Here is a 16,172-nt window from a genome sequence, read left to right on the forward strand (position 1 = left end):
TACGATAGCAATCTAAGTGAACAACAATCTTGCAGCATATCCAATCTTTTAAGTCGCCTTCAGGTTTATCTCCACCTTCATAAAATAGTTTACTTGGAACATTCCTCTTATCAGTGATGGCAAGCACATTTATTGCCTTAACAGGAGGAATATGCATGCATAACTCCGGCGGGCCATCCATCTTGCTCTGGTCATCGTCATACATGTGATGATCAAGATCAAGAACTCCACCGAACATGTCGTCATCATACACATCGTACACGGGTTCATCGTAGAGAGGCAAATACGACGAGTTCGGCAATGGATCTTCCAATTCTTCAAAGCAGAGTTCGATCGAAGGTGTGGTGGAAGACTGACGAGGTGGTCTGTCAAATACGTCTTCGTAGATAGAAGAGATATGATCATATCGTGGATGAATGCCATCAAAGTCCCGGGCAAGGGGGCGCACGTCTTTTTTTTGTTCAAGCCTCGATAATCGTTGTTTGAGGAGGGCAATTTCTTGTTGAAGATCTTGAATTTCGGCTTCTTGACATGGTCGTTGTCGAGTTCGACGAGGCCACATCTTGCTTGTCTAACAGGCTAAAAAAGTTTTTGTCTCTGGCGGTCCTGTTCGGATCCCAGATGCACTCCGCCAAGAACTAATTCTCACGGACGATCCTCTTTAGGCAACTGGAAATCCACCAGTCACTTTAAGAAATAATTCTTGAAGTCCGCCTCGGAGAAGATTGGCCATCACCTGGATTTTTCTTCAGGGAGATATCAAGAAATACTCAGAAATAATCAGGTGGCTGAAGACTGTTGTTAGTAGCCTTCTTGCTATTGGACAACACTTCTGGATTGCGATTCAACCTCTTGGTCCGAACCACCCAGACGTGATCTTCAAGGAGGAGGAGCAACTCTGACTGTTGGCTGTCAGAGTACGAGTGGAGATCGTTTTTTGGAGCGGGAGGGGAGGTAGGCTGCGAGCAAACGACGCCGATGATGGAGGTGATGTGACGAAGGACAAGAATGCCAACAACCCCTTTGATACCCTTTTGCACCACCCGCTGAAAGCAAGATCAACCCCTGGCCAGGTTCACGAGCAAAGGATGGATGACGCTTTGCTACTTCTTGATAGTTGACAGAATCTTGAATGTAGATGCAATATTCTGCACTCGTTTCTACAGACAACTGAACTCAATTTCTTCACCACCTGAAAAATCCATTCAGGATACAGAAAGAAAAATAGAGGACGCGCCAAGAAACTGCTTCTTCTTCTAGATCAGAAAACTCAAAAGCTCTCCCTGCCTTGTTGGTAACGCCAGCACCTTGCCGGCTCTGATACCAAATGACACCGGCCAGGTAGGGGCTCGACGAATGCACGTCGATGATCCGGTGACGGTCGCCAGACACTGCTCCAAGCACTTCTTGGAGGAAAGATCCACCACCTAAGAATCACTCTTAGGATACAGGAAAACACATGAGACTAAACTCAAATTTTATTCATATCAAAAATCTATCCTTATTACAAGACATTGGCCTATATTTATAGACTTCAGGTAGTCACATAATAGGCTACACAAGAAATAAGGCTACACCAATCACTAACAAGAAAATATAATTTATTTAAATGGACGCTCCTGCGTCACACTTTGTACAAATATATACATAGTGTGTACACTCATATGTCCAAATAATTCTTCGTGTCCGGACTCCACACGAAATGATTTCTCGTTCATTATATAGTATTCTCCCCTTTCTTCTACACATCTCATTTCTAGGAACTTATTCATGAAGGTTTCTCCTCTAGATGCTAATTCTATCCTGACCTCATGATGGATCTCCCCTAATAAATATAAATATCATTGAATACACAATCACGCATTGATCCCTTTTATTTATGTTCAATGAACTGATAGGATTTTTTTTTTTCAAGCATATTTCTGCTAAATCTTCTCTGTTGCTGCATAAACTGATGCAGTCTCATAAATTTGCAGGCTTCTAGTTGCCGTCCGCATTGTAGCTCTATCCCTGTTTCTCGCATGGAGAATAGCCCACAAGAACCCAGACGCCATCTGGTTGTGGGGTATGTCAGTAGTATGCGAGCTCTGGTTCGCTTTCTCATGGCTTCTCGATCAGCTCCCTAAAGTCTCACCCATCAACCGCGCCACCGACCTCTCCATCCTCAAGCAGAAATTCGAGTCCCCGTCACCATCCAACCCCACCGCAAAATCCGACCTTCCCTCCATCGACGTCTTCGTCGCCACCGCCGATCCCGTCAAAGAACCAACTCTTCTCACCGCCAACACAATCCTTTCCATCCTCGCCGCTGATTACCCCGTCGACAAACTCACCTGTTACCTCTCCGACGACGCCGCCTCCCTCCTCACTTTCGAAGCTATCGCCGAAGCGGCCTCCTTCGCCTCCGTCTGGGTTCCCTTCTGCCGCAAACACCGCATCGAACCCCGCAACCCCGACAGCTACTTCTCCCTCAACCGAGATCCATACAAAAACAAACTCCGCCCCGACTTAGTCCGCGACCGCCGCCGCATCAAGCGCGAGTACGACGAATTCAAAGTACGCATCAACGGTCTCCCTGAATCCATCCGCCGCCGCTCCGACGCCTTCCACGCCAGCGAGGAGCTCAACGCTTCCTCCGTTGAACCTGCCGTCAAGATTCCTAAAGCCACTTGGATGGCCGACGGCACCCACTGGCCCGGCACTTGGAATATCCCCGCCGCCGATAACTCTCGCGGCGATCACTCTGCCATCATCCAAGTCATGCTCAAAACCCCATTAGACCATCCCGTCTTCGGCGGAGGCGGTGGCGGAGCCGTGCTCGACTTATCCGAAGTGGATGTCCGGCTTCCGATGCTCGTCTACGTCTCGCGAGAAAAGCGCACGGCTTGCAACCATTACAGGAAGGCCGGCGCGATGAACTCTCTTCTACGAGCCTCTGCTATAATGTCTAACGCGCCTTTCGTACTAAACCTCGACTGCGATCACTATATTTACAATTCGCAGGCGTTGCGGGAAGGAATTTGCTTCATGATGGACCGCGGCGGAGACCGCGTTTGCTTCGTTCAATTCCCGCAGAGATTCGAAGGGATCGACCCTTCCGATCGCTACGCCAATCACAACACCGTTTTCTTCGATGTCAATCTGCGTGCGCTCGATGGCTTGCAAGGCCCTGTTTACGTTGGCAGCGGATGTCTTTTCCGCCGCATCGCGCTTTACGGCTTCGACCCCCCGCGCGCGAAGAACCACCACCCGCTTCATATGCCTTCGCCAGACTTATCGATTTCTTCCAATACCAGCAAATTCGGCAACTCGATCTATCTAATGGATTCAATTCCCGTGACGGAGTACCAAGGTCGACCGCTCGCCGACCATCCGTCGGTGAAGAACGGCCGGCCTTCCGGGGCGCTGATCTTCCAACGCGACCCGCTCGACGCGTCCACAGTGGCGGAGGCCATTAACGTGGTGTCATGCTGGTTCGAGGAGAAGACGGAGTGGGGGAGTCGGGTCGGGTGGATATACGGGTCGGCAACGGAGCACTTAGTAACTGGTTACCGGATGCATAACCGCGGGTGGCGGTCGATCTACTGTGTCACCAAGCGCGATGCTTTTCGAGGCAAAGCCCCCATTAACCTCACGGACAGGCTTCACCAAGTTCTCCGTTGGGCAACTGGTTCGGTCGAGATCTTCTTCTCCCGCAACAATGCTCTCTTCGCCAGCCCCAAGATGAAGTTTTTGCAGCGTGTTGCGTACCTTAATGTTAGCATTTACCCCTTCAGCTCAATCTTTCTCATCGCCTACTGTTTCCTCCCGGCGCTCTGTCTCTTCTCCGGGCAGTTTATAGTGCAGAGTCTAGATATGACCTTCATCATTTACCTCCTCGTCATTACTCTCACTGTCTGCCTTCTCGCCATTTTAGAGATCAGGTGGTCAGGGATTGAGCTTGAGGAATGGTGGCGTAACGAGCAGTTTTGGTTTATCGGCGGAACCAGCGCTCACCTCGCTGCAATATTGCAGGGGCTGTTTAAGGCTGTCACTCGGATTAAGATCCATTATACTCTAACCTCAAAGTATGCCGGCGGCGGCGGCGACGACAATAACGATGACGAGTTCGCCGAGCTCTACCTCGTGAAGTGGACGTGGCTGATGGTTCCGCCGCTGACCATTATCTTGATGAACTTGATTGGCCTTGCAGTAGGCGTGAGCAGAACTCTGTACTCGATTATCCCGCAGTGGAGCCGGCTGCTCGTCGGAGTGTTCTTTAGCTTCTGGGTTCTTGCTCATCTGTACCCTTTCGCTAAAGGGTTGATGGGGAGGAGGGGGAAGACGCCCACTATCGTCTTCGTGTGGTCGGGGCTCATTGCTATCACGATCTCGCTGCTATGGGTAGCCATTAAACCACCTTCGGCCAATTCTCGGATTGGTGGTTCCTTCTCTTTCGCTTGATTCCATTGCAGATATGGTGATTATTGGCTACTTGATTGCAACTCTGCTTCTGCTAATCTTAATGTGGTCCAAATAAACCTTAGTTTTGAATTCATAATTCTTTAGATTATTTTTGGAGATTTCAATGAATCTTTTGTCATCTTCTATTGGAGCCTTTGAGCGGAGGAAAATTAAGCATTTTTTGAAAAACTTGACCGTTACTGAACGGTATGGTGAGTTATAAATTATGAAAAGTTTTATTAATAAATCGTAAAATATATGACTTGAATATCTAACCACTAAATTAGAAAAATATATAAATTAAATGAGAATAATTGCCTCCTAAAATTTTAAATAAAGAAAATTTGAATGCAAATTTTAAAAAATTGAAGGGGGACAAATTAACAAAAATAACTTAATTTATTATTGTTCAAACAATTAATTAGAAAATAAATTATAAATAAACATCTAAGATCACCAAAATAATATTCCATTTAGAATTCCATGATAATATAATGCGCATAAGGCTGGTTCCTAACAATTATAAATACAGTAATTGCTCAATGTGGTGGTGCTGATAAGGAAGAAGCATTAGCCAATCTGGATCTCAATTCCTTTCTCAATATCTTCCCTGAAGGTGATTTTGGAATGGCATGAACAAAGTACACTTTATGCAATCTTTTGTAGAACACCACCTAAAACAAATGAATTTCATCATAAATTATATATTTTAACAACTGCTATTATCAATGCATTTTATAGGCTCGCGAGGATCAACGAAAGACGGCTTTTTTTATGCTTCTTAAAGTAGCTTTTTAATGCAAAAAATTAATTTTTGTACTAGAAAACTGCTTTAAAAAGCAGTAAGAAATCCATCCCAAACGAAACTTAAGTATATCTATCCCAGAGATTTTTGATGCAAGGAATGTGACTTCAAACAATATTTATTTTAATTATGGGATCAAGTTTTTCGAAAAAAAAAAACAAGCTTCTAAAGTTAATTATATCCTGGAAGTGCCTGACAATATTATCAATTGAGGTTTTGTTTGGGACGGCTTTCTTACTGCTTTCTAAAGCAACTTTTTAGTTCAAAAATTATATTTGTTGAAATAGAAATTTTTTCTACTAGAAAGCTGCTTTAGAAAGCAGTAAGAAAGCTATTCCAAACAAATCAAGAGCCAAATTAGCTTGTGTTCAAAATCAAGTAGGATCAATGTAGGTCTAATTAGGTCAAAATCAGAGTGAATCGTATATTGATCTGTAGAGGATGATTGAAAACGGTAGACACAAACACACCTAAAAGGATGTAAATAATGATCAATGAGATAAATGACAAATTTAAATTTTGATTTGGCCCGAATTTTGCTCTTAAAATAAAAGTTTTTATATTTCTTGAATTCAAAATTAAACTTGACCAAATAACTGTAAAATAATGAAATAAAAGAACCTGTTTGGCTATGAACTCTTTTACAGTTTCTTCAGTGAGTTCAGTGTCTTTGGATTGAACAATGAAAGCAACAGGAACTTCACCAGCGACTTCGTCATTTTGCCTATCAAATCACAACAAAAGCCAACTAAAATAGTTATATTTAAGAAAAATATGGAGCTTTTTAGTTCCTTGAATAAGCTAAATTAATATATGAAGGAGATAAGTAATTACGGGACAACGGCAGCATCAGCAATGAATGGATGGCTTAGTAGAAGGGCTTCGAGTTCTGCTGGAGGCACCTGCAAAAATGTATCAAACTAGTTCTCTTGGTCACCATTAGGGGTGTTAATATTTGACATGATCCAAAAATCTCATGTTAGGGTCAATCTGAACCCGAAACGGGTCGGGTTCGGTTCAACAATTTGACCCATTTCAAACCCAAAAACGCATTGACCCAGCAACCCGAGCTAGATTGATCTGTTTTGACATGAAAAGCTAAGATTGACCCATTTTTGGACCCGAAAATTAGCAGTTTTTTGTTTGCACCGGGTCATTCGGGTAGTGTCGAGTTAACCCGGATCCGAAGCAGGTCGGGTTTGGGTTCGGAAAACTGACAAGTTTGCAATAACAGGTCAGAATCGGGTTGACCCGAATAGTGCAGGGTTAGTTTCGGGTTCGACCTGAGCCCGACCCATGACCCAAAATTGACACCCCTAGTCACCATTGCTGGACTATGATCCTACGATTATAATCATTCGACCACTGCTTTTAACTATGACACTTTAACCAATTCGTTTGATTACAATTCTCCGACTACCATCGTTTAGTTATAATTCTCTAACAATCATGGCCTGATTATAATCTCCAGACTATTGTCGCCAACTGCAACCTGCTGAGCGCGATCATCTGACTACATCCTCCTAAACAATCTCACCCGATTAAGACCTTCCAAACATAATTGCTAGTCTATGTCAATGCTCCCTCCATCGCCACCAATATTGAAGCACACCATCACCTACAAAGTTGATGTGTTTCATCGACAGCAACTATGATTCTCAACATCACCATGAAAATTTATACTGAATTCTTGATTTTAAAATGATTGACTTTTAAATATAGCTTCAATGTCATAAAGGTCTTCTAACTTCTACCATGAAATTCATTCTATGCAGTCTATCTTTGCTATACTTATCAACACCTTCTTCAATCATAAATAAAGACATCATTTGAAATCAATAACAACTAGTAGTTGAATCATTTCAATTTGGCTAAAACCCATCATTTTTTTCCTTTTTTTAATGGATTATATACATTACCTGAAAGCCTTTAAATTTGATTAGCTCTTTAACCCGATCAACAATATAAATCTCATCATCATCATCCACGTAGCCGACGTCGCCTGTGTGTAGCCAACCCTCCACGTCTATTATTGCTAACGTGGCTTCTGGGTCATTCATATAACCTGTGGCATGACGCACCTGAATAAATTATCTGAAACTCTAATAGAAGCGTAGAAACTTTTGAATTTTTAAAATTTTAAATAAATTTGGAGATGAATAAAATAAATAGATAATTATTTAATTTTATATTATATTTATCTTAAAATACATTCAAGTGTTTTAGAATAAAAGTTATTGGATTTACTTCAAAATTACTAATTAATTTGTTATGAGAATAATATTACTTAAAAAAGGTTTGTATTGTATTAATTTCAAAAAAAATTCAATAATTTTTAAGCCCAACGTACTATAATTTTTATCCAAATATCTCAAAAAATTTTCTATATTTTAAAAAATGTATTAATTTTTAATATGATTAAATTTTGATCAAGTTGTGCTCTCCTAACTTTTTTTAGAGATTTGCATATCTATATATTTAACCACTAAAATTTTAAATTACATTTAACATAATTAAAATTAACTTATTTAAAATACAATATATTTTAATATGATTTAGACATTGAATTTGTATTTAAATATATATAAGGTGAGTGTTCAAAGGCACCCATTGGTATTCTCAAAATTTATTGAACTTTGTGCTACATGGTAGAATGCAAATATGGTGTGATTTCTAATTTGTGAAAGTTGTGGGTGGAAAAAAGAGATATAGGGTCCACTAAATTAATTACCTTTCATGATTTGGGCTCCTCGGATGCAAATCTCGCCAGGATTGTTTCGTCCAAGGGAGAATCCACTTTCAGTGTCTATCACTTTGAGCTCAGCGTTGCGAACTACAGTGCCGCAGGAGACCGACTTCGCCTCCGTCGGCTGCTTCGCGAAGGCCGGGCACATCGATATCACCGGCCCGGCCTCAGTCATCCCATAGCCCTGCAAATTTCTATTTACAAATATATCCATTGCTCTCCCCCATGAAAATTTGAAGAAGTTTATGTGTATTTTGACAATGTTGGGAGATAATTAGGCTAAGAATTGACCAATTTAAAAAAATAAGTTTAATTTAAAATAAACATGTAAATAATTAATCATTTAATATTTCATTTATCATAAAATATATAATTTTAAATTTATTATGCAATTTTTGTGGAGTAAATAAAAGAAAAAAATTAACTTAATATTATAAATGAAAATAAAAATATTATACATAAAATTAGGTATTCATATTTTTATAATGTGCTTTGGGCTCTCATTAAATTATGATTTGTTATATTTTATTAACAGAAAATTATTCCCATTATTTACTAAATTTAAATTAACAAAGCATTCATTTTTTCTAAGATTTTTCAAATTATAATCGTATTTACAATTTTTTTAAAATGTCATATATTTCGTTTTCTCTGTCCAACCATTATTATTATTTGGGACGGCTTTCTAACTGCTTCGTAAAGCAGCTTTAAGAGTTAGTAAGAAAGCCCTCCCAAATAAAATCTAAGAGGCATTGAATTCGAAGCTTATATATGAAATATAATATGATTTATGTGCGCTCATTCTTTTTTTTGGGAACAAGGGTATCTACCCACTGGCACTTCAAAGGAGTACTTGACAGTGTAACTAATTCCTCGGCTGAACTTAACGAGGCCTCCCACCGACATTAGGCCCACACTTGCTTTGCCACACTGAAGAGGTGAGGCAGTAGTAGAGGGGATTCAAATGCGGATGAGAGGTTCCCACCAACCACCCTAAGCCTCAGTGTTGTGCTTTCATTTTAATTGGGTGAGAAGTCCCCCAAAGGCAAATTGTGAATTTTTCAGAGAATCTAATTATTATTTTTTTGTATATTTTAATTAAAAAAATTATTACTTGGGCACGTGACAATATTTTAAAATGACCATGTGGTGTCATGGCTCATGACACCAACTTTTTACTTACCAACAAAGTAAGAAACCAACCAGCTAGCCTGCTCAATTAACACCCTAAACCCTAAAAATTACAGAGATGCTTAAAAATTAAAAAATAAAATCAATAATATTTTTTATTTTATATAAAAAATTTCAAATACATTTGTATATAACATTTTATTTATTTTTTTAAAAAATAACATTTTATTTGAGATGATTGTAATATTTTATAAATATTATTTTAAAAATATTGTGAAGAAAAAATTAAAAAAAATTACTATGAATATTACAATTTGTGTGATTAAAAAAGAAACCTGGCCGAAGACTGCGTGCGGCAGCCGGCGGCATAGCGCGGTCTGGAGCTCCTTCCCGAGCGGCGCCGCCCCCGATAGTACAATTCTTATAGAATTCAAATCAAAGCTCTCCAGCAGAGGACTTTTCGCCAAAGCTAACACTAGCGGCGGCACCACCGCCGTCGCCGTCACCTTATGCTTCTGTATCAGTCTCAGCATTGCTTCAATCTCGAACTTCGGCATTGTCACAACCGCCGCACCCGATCTCAGCGAGCAAAGCAAAGTAAAGTTGAGAGAAAATATGTGAAACAGGGGAAGAACACAGAGCACAACGTCATCACTTTTCAGAAAAAGATTCGGATTTTCTCCATCTACTTGTTGCGCGATGCTCGTTATCATGCTCCGGTGAGTTAACATCACCCCTTTTGGCAGACCCGTCGTTCCGGACGAGAAAGGAAGCGCCACCGTGTCGTCGGGGGATATAGAATTTAGTTCAGCAAGTTCAGACTCGTTGGCGTCGGAGAGAACGGTGAACGGAAGGCAGGATTTTTCCGGCGGTGGGTCATCGACGGTGATCACCGTTGTTCCAGTTTGGAGCTTATCGACGAAGATGGAGTGGGTGATGATGAGTTTAGCCCCGGAGGTTTTGAATTGCTTGTGAATTTCCGCTGGAGTGCAGAATGGATTGGCCGCGGTGGCGGCGGCGCCGAGGAAAGAGGTGCCCATGAAGGCGAAGGCGAATTCAGGGCAGTTTTGGAGGAGGAGGAGGATTACATCACCTTGTTTAATGCCGAGGGAGGAGAGGCCGGCGGCTGTGCGGCGCGAGAGAAGGTGGGTTTCGGCGAAGGTATAGACTCGGCCGGAGGTGCCCGAAATGAGACAGGGGTTGTCGGCGAAGTCTGAGAGTTTTTCGAAGCAGTAGGTGTGCAGCGGTAGGTGGTTGGAGATGGGAATGTCGGGTAGTCTGGAGCGGAATATGACGGTCTCCGGCGGTGGTGACGGTGGTGCTGACGGGGAATTGTCATGTTGAGAGGAGGAGACGCTGATCATGGCTTCTCCGTCTGTTTTTTGTCTTTTCTCTTTAATTAGGCTTAGGAGGTGAAGTTGCGACGGAGATCTGATTAATTAAGCTATCCGATCTGCTGGCCTAAGCTACATTTTAAATGGAACAAAAAAATCAAATTCTAACTTTTATTCTTTAATAAATCGAGCTCAAACTCAATAAGAATTAAACGAGTTCAAATCAGTCACATAAAAAATTTAAAAAAAATTAAAATTATTCTGTTCTTACATAAAAAATATCAAATAGTTTTGCTATAGATTTATTTCAAAAACACTATTGCAATATTCTTCATTAAAAAAAAGATTCTAATTCTTTAAATAATTACATTGACAAGAAGCACATGGAGCTTAGGTGCACTGCAAGCCATTTGTGAAGGTATCGGCCGTGCTATACAGTTAAAAAGAGAATATATTTTATTATTATTAGTTTTTTAAATTGATATTTTTCTGAGATTTGGTCAGAATCCCTGGAAGATCTGAGCCGTATATTTGGAGGCAAGCTGGCAAGAGGAGAAGCTGGGTGGGAAGATCCAACGACGAATAATTTTAACCTTGAGAGGAATTAGGTTTGTAAGGGCTTCTCACTTGTGGACCTGTGGTAGGTGGGAAGGGGAGAACGGCATACATACTTTCACCAACCCCACCACCCCATCATAAATAAATAAATAAATATATATATAGCATTTTATTAGATTAATTAGTTTTTTTTTGTTCTCAAATAAAAATAGATAAAACACTTTTAAATTTAAGATTTATTTGGAATGACTGTAGCTTTTTATAAAAGTGATTTTGAAATTATTAAGAGAAAAATAATAATTTTGAAAAGTACTATTAATCTGAAAAGCAAAACAATAAGAAAGTTGTCCCAAACTGACCCTTAATTATTTCATTGTAAAAAAAAAATAGATCTAAATGAATTTTTATATAGATTATTTTGAGGAGTACTGCAGTATTAACGATGTCTTCATAAGTTCTTATTAATTGCCTCGCTATATCAAGAAAGTCTTAAATACAACAACAACATATATCCTTTGTACGATTATGTGGGGTCGGCTACATGAATCCTTTTTTTTCATTATGTCATGTTAAGGCTTTGTTTGTGACAACTTTTTTATAGTTTCTTAAAACAGAATTTTAGTACAAAATTTTAATTTTTGAACTAAAACTCCGTTTTAAGAAGCAACAAAAAAGCCGTCGTAAACGAAACCTAAAAGTCAAATTCTAGTTTAAATATGATAAAAATCATTTCTAATAACAATAAAAACACTATCGTTGTCAGGTCCCAAGTCATGTATGAGAAAAGAGAAGGATTGCGTTAGGTAGCCGATAACTAGCGTAAAAGTTTGGAGTAATAATGACAAGAAAGTCCTTAGATAAGAGTATCTAGACTAAATTTTGATCATGATGATTTTTAATATTTTTTAATGTTTAGTGTCTTTAATACACAATTACATACATTCATGCCTTTATTGGAGGATTAAATCACTAATCATTAAGTAATAACGGCAGAGGGTAAAATAATTTATGGCCTATTGGTTGGAGGAGAATATTGTTTTATCCAAAATCTTGAGTTCAAGCAATAAATTTTAGATTTATTGTACATTATTTAAAAAAAATAAAATAAAGAAAAAGAGTTTTAAAGCATATGAATTTGCAATATATAAATAATCAATTAATTATTATATTATATATATACTTTTCAAAATATTTTTAATAATTTTAAATTTTTTTTATGATTAAATTTTTGAAAGGGCAATAAATGAACAAGGAGGGTATGAAATTGGGTGCAAAAATTATGGTCTCATTAGAGCTGGTGGTAGTTGGAGAAGCTCACACCTACCTTCCCTTCAATAAAACCAACGACTTTTCTTATCTCTCTCTCAAATGCATGAGAGGTCCAACTAACTTTCATTGAACTATTAAGGCCGAATGAACACAGCCTTTATGTTACATTATTCCTCTTCAACGAAATTATAACTATCAATGAAATTGGAGCATTTGGATAAATTGTCCAAAAGAATTATTTTAATGAGATAACCGTAGTGACAACAAAGGTGTTTTTCCTTAGGCTTTATTTGGGACGGCTTTCTTACTGCTTCTTAAGACAGCTTTTTTGTACTAGAAAGTTGTCTCAAGAAATAGTAGGAAACCCGTTCCAAATTAACAAAGACTTAGGCTTCATTTGAGACGGCTGTCTTACTGCTTCTTTAAACATATTTTTAGTTCAAAAATTAAAATTTTTAATACTAAAAATCTGCTCCAAGAAGCAGCAAGAAAGCCATTCCAAACGAAATCTTAGTCTAGTCTATATAAGCTCCAATCAATCAAATAGAACATAGTTAAAAACTTCATGATATTGCATGAGGGATCACCGACCACCTTTTGGTTGCTTCCACTGATAGAGAGAAGAGAAAATAAAGGGAGAGAGGGAGAGATTTAGAGTAAAAGAAAACATAATAGAACTTTTATTCCTTCTTTTTTCATATAACTAAAATAAAATGATGAAGTACTTATAAGCCCATTCCTTTAAAAGAGACTGGACCATCTCACTAAAATTGCAATCAAGGGAAAAAAAAACTAATTACAAATTGGACCAAACACTAACAACTTCCAAATTTATAGGAGTTCAAGAAAGTAATCCATAGTTTATAATCATGTCTTCTCTGAATGAGGGAAAGATTGGATTTTTGTAATCTTATTCATCTAGTGAATTATTTTAATTTGGCCATGATATATGATATTGACCCTTTTTTTTTGTTTTTAGATACATTTTGGTATTCCCTAAGAATTTCTTTAATTATATTTGTGTGTGAATTTTTATGCAACACCAAGATAAACAATTCTTAGTCTACCATTACAAGTCTTTCAGCATACAACGAAGCTATACATCATTCCTTCCAAAATATGTACTATAACTAAGCAAAGTGTTATCACTCTTATTCCTAAGAATAACCATCCCAACACCTTTTTTGATTATAGAACTAATAATACCTTTTTATGTGGATATTGTGAAAATCTTAGCTAATAACTAGGTCTCTTATGTGTGCCCATTCACTATTCACACAAATCCAAGTAGCTTATATGAGAAGTTTTTTATCGTGCAACAAATGTTTGAAACATTTCTTCTTGTTAGAATAATTAAATATATTAATTATGCGAGACGTCGTAATAATTATTTAAGAATATATATTTAATTATATAAACCATTATGTGGCCCATATATTTGAATTACTGCTATTTAATTATTTATGTTTAAATCGTATTGGTCAAGAAAAGATAATTTGATCATTCGTTTATGGGCCGTTTGATCAAATAACTCCTATGAGCGGTTATTATAAAATAACTCATCTGAGTTATTATAAAATAACTCCTATGAGTTATTGTAAAATAACTCATATGAGCGTTTATTGTAAAATAACTCATAAGAGTTATTTTATGAGTTATTGTAAAATAACTCTCATGAGGAGTTATTATGAAAAATTCATAGGAAATAACTATTGGTCCTCTCTCTCTCTCATAAGGAGGAGTTATCTTGCTCTATAGATGATAAACTCATGATAGAAGAAAGTGAAGGGAGAAGGGAGAAAAACCGTAGTTCGACATTCAACGAATTCAAAATGAATCAAGGTATGTTTTTCTTCTGATTAAAGATTGTGAAAATCATCTTGTTTAAGATCTTGAGGATTTAAGACTTATGTAGATTCAAGTCTTTTTTGTTTCGATTTCTTTTACATAAATTATGATGCGAGTTCTTGCAAGAGTTATAGAACTCTATTAAGTCTTACACTTCTATCTTAAGAAAATATCTAAATATTATTAAACATACCATTATTGCAAACCTATATTGCTTTGTAATATCTCCTCACTCTAACATCGTAAATTTTCTAGTACAAAATAAAGTTATCAGTCATTTCTTTCATCTTAAGAAAATGCTTAATATGATTAACCATAATATTATTACCTTTATCAACAATAATAACCATCCTAACACATTTTTGATTATCGGACTAATTGGCCTACTACTTAGTGATACATTCTATAAGGTGATTTCTAAGCTCTTATTTCGGCCTAATTGGCTCATTCACTATTCTAAATGAAGAAATTATTTCAATATCTACTTAGGGATGTGTCTAACATGCACTAGAATCTCATTTAAAGGCTCATATAAGTTATTTGGTAAATTGAAAAATTGTGTAGTGAGATGAAAATTTTGAGCTTATTTCATTAGCTAACATATTCAAGTTGCTTTACTCCCTTTGCTAAACTAACTTAAACTACTAGCTTTGCTTAGTCTTATTACCAAAATTTGTTCTTAAAAATATAACTTCTATGGTGTTTAAATTTTTCTTTGATGAAAAAAATTCAAAGAAGATATACATCATTGCTATGTTAATACCTGGTGAAGCGGCATGCAGTTGTATATATTTTGACCAAGTCTGGTAAGGGTAACTCATATTAGTTTTATCAAAATAATTTCCACTCATGGTGTTTGAATTTTATAAAAATATATATATCATTTTCCACTCATATTAGTTTTATCAAAATAATTTCTCCCTTTATGTGCAGTCGACCACAGAGAGAGAGAAGGATTTTAGAGAGATAAAGTTAGATTTTGACACTTTTGATTCATTTTCTATTGTCGGCTCAGCGGCGGGTGGTGATGGTGGCCGGCGGTGGTGGTCGCTGGCGGTCGGCAACCGGTGGTGGTGATGGGCGATAAGCCAGCTTGCTTGCGTCGTATGACTTTATTACCTAGAGCGCATTAAAAAATATATAAAGCCAATTAGCCGAGATCAATGAACGCATCCATCCACCAAAGTCAAATTTCTTTAAAAATATTTTTTTTGGGGAGAATTAAGGGATAATGTCCGAACTCCCATACACAACACATATGCATGACTACCCATGAGTTGGCAGCCAAAACATTCAACCAACAGACCAATAAAAGCTGCATCATAAAAACAATTTCAATTAGTAAAGCAAACAATCTTGCTTTAAAAAATCTCCAACTAATCAAACAAACAAGCGAGAAACTATTCTGTGCGGACGCCGGATGCAGATTTATGTCTGGAGGTTAATAAGGTGCAGCCACGTCAGCGGTACCGAGCCGCGGTACAGAACGAAGGGGTGACATGACATATTCTGGTTGGTCTCCGGACGGCATTCGGCGTCCACATAGAAATAATAATTTTTCCAAAAAAACACACTAACAATTCCAATGAAAAATAAAGAAACACAGACTAAAAAGAAACAAGACTGAGACCATAACATGCCCCCCCCCAGCCTCTATAACCATAATTGTCCAATATCATCAGCCATGAGTTTTAAAAATGTCCACAGCCTCAGCTTAGAAGCTACCAAACCGCCATAACGTTTATGGAAGAAAAGCCAATCATTCGTTATCCTGCATATAATTAATATAAACAAGCATAGAGTAAGGCTAACATAATCGGCTTGGGCTAGGGCTTCGGGTGGTCGCGACGACGGCTTGGGCTTCGGGGGGTCGCGACGACGCGCGACGGGCTTCGTTCGCGCCGGCTCGCCTCCGTGCGTCTCCGGCGTCTTGTTCGCGGGACTCAGCTCGCGACGGCACGCTACAGCTGGGGTTCTGCCGCTAGGGCTTTGCCCTAGCTCTGCTGGGGCTCGTTCTTCAGGGAAGTCTCATTTTTTT

General features: G+C 38.3%; 2 protein-coding genes across 2 annotated transcripts; one reads left to right on the forward strand and one right to left on the reverse strand.

Annotated features, from left to right (window-relative positions):
• Positions 1-1,649: 1,649 nt before the first annotated feature.
• LOC110116295 (cellulose synthase-like protein D3) lies at positions 1,650-4,608 on the forward strand. The gene has a single exon (XM_020849821.2). The coding sequence runs from the start codon at positions 2,068-2,070 to the stop codon at positions 4,441-4,443; it is 2,376 nt and encodes a 791-aa protein (XP_020705480.1). The 5' UTR covers positions 1,650-2,067; the 3' UTR covers positions 4,444-4,608.
• Positions 4,609-4,877: 269 nt separating this feature from the next.
• Positions 4,878-10,586, reverse strand: LOC110116261 (probable 4-coumarate--CoA ligase 2). Its single transcript, XM_020849772.2, has 6 exons — positions 9,461-10,586; positions 7,980-8,178; positions 7,168-7,313; positions 6,083-6,150; positions 5,870-5,972; positions 4,878-5,117 (listed from the first exon to the last, which is right to left on the reverse strand). The coding sequence occupies exons 1-6, from the start codon at positions 10,487-10,489 to the stop codon at positions 4,983-4,985; spliced, it is 1,680 nt and encodes a 559-aa protein (XP_020705431.1). The 5' UTR covers positions 10,490-10,586; the 3' UTR covers positions 4,878-4,982.
• Between the last annotated feature and the right edge of the window lie 5,586 nt (positions 10,587-16,172).

The sequence above is a fragment of the Dendrobium catenatum genome, unplaced genomic scaffold, assembly GCF_001605985.2.
Source record: "Dendrobium catenatum unplaced genomic scaffold, ASM160598v2 fragScaff_scaffold_601, whole genome shotgun sequence".
NCBI lineage: Eukaryota > Viridiplantae > Streptophyta > Magnoliopsida > Asparagales > Orchidaceae > Dendrobium > Dendrobium catenatum.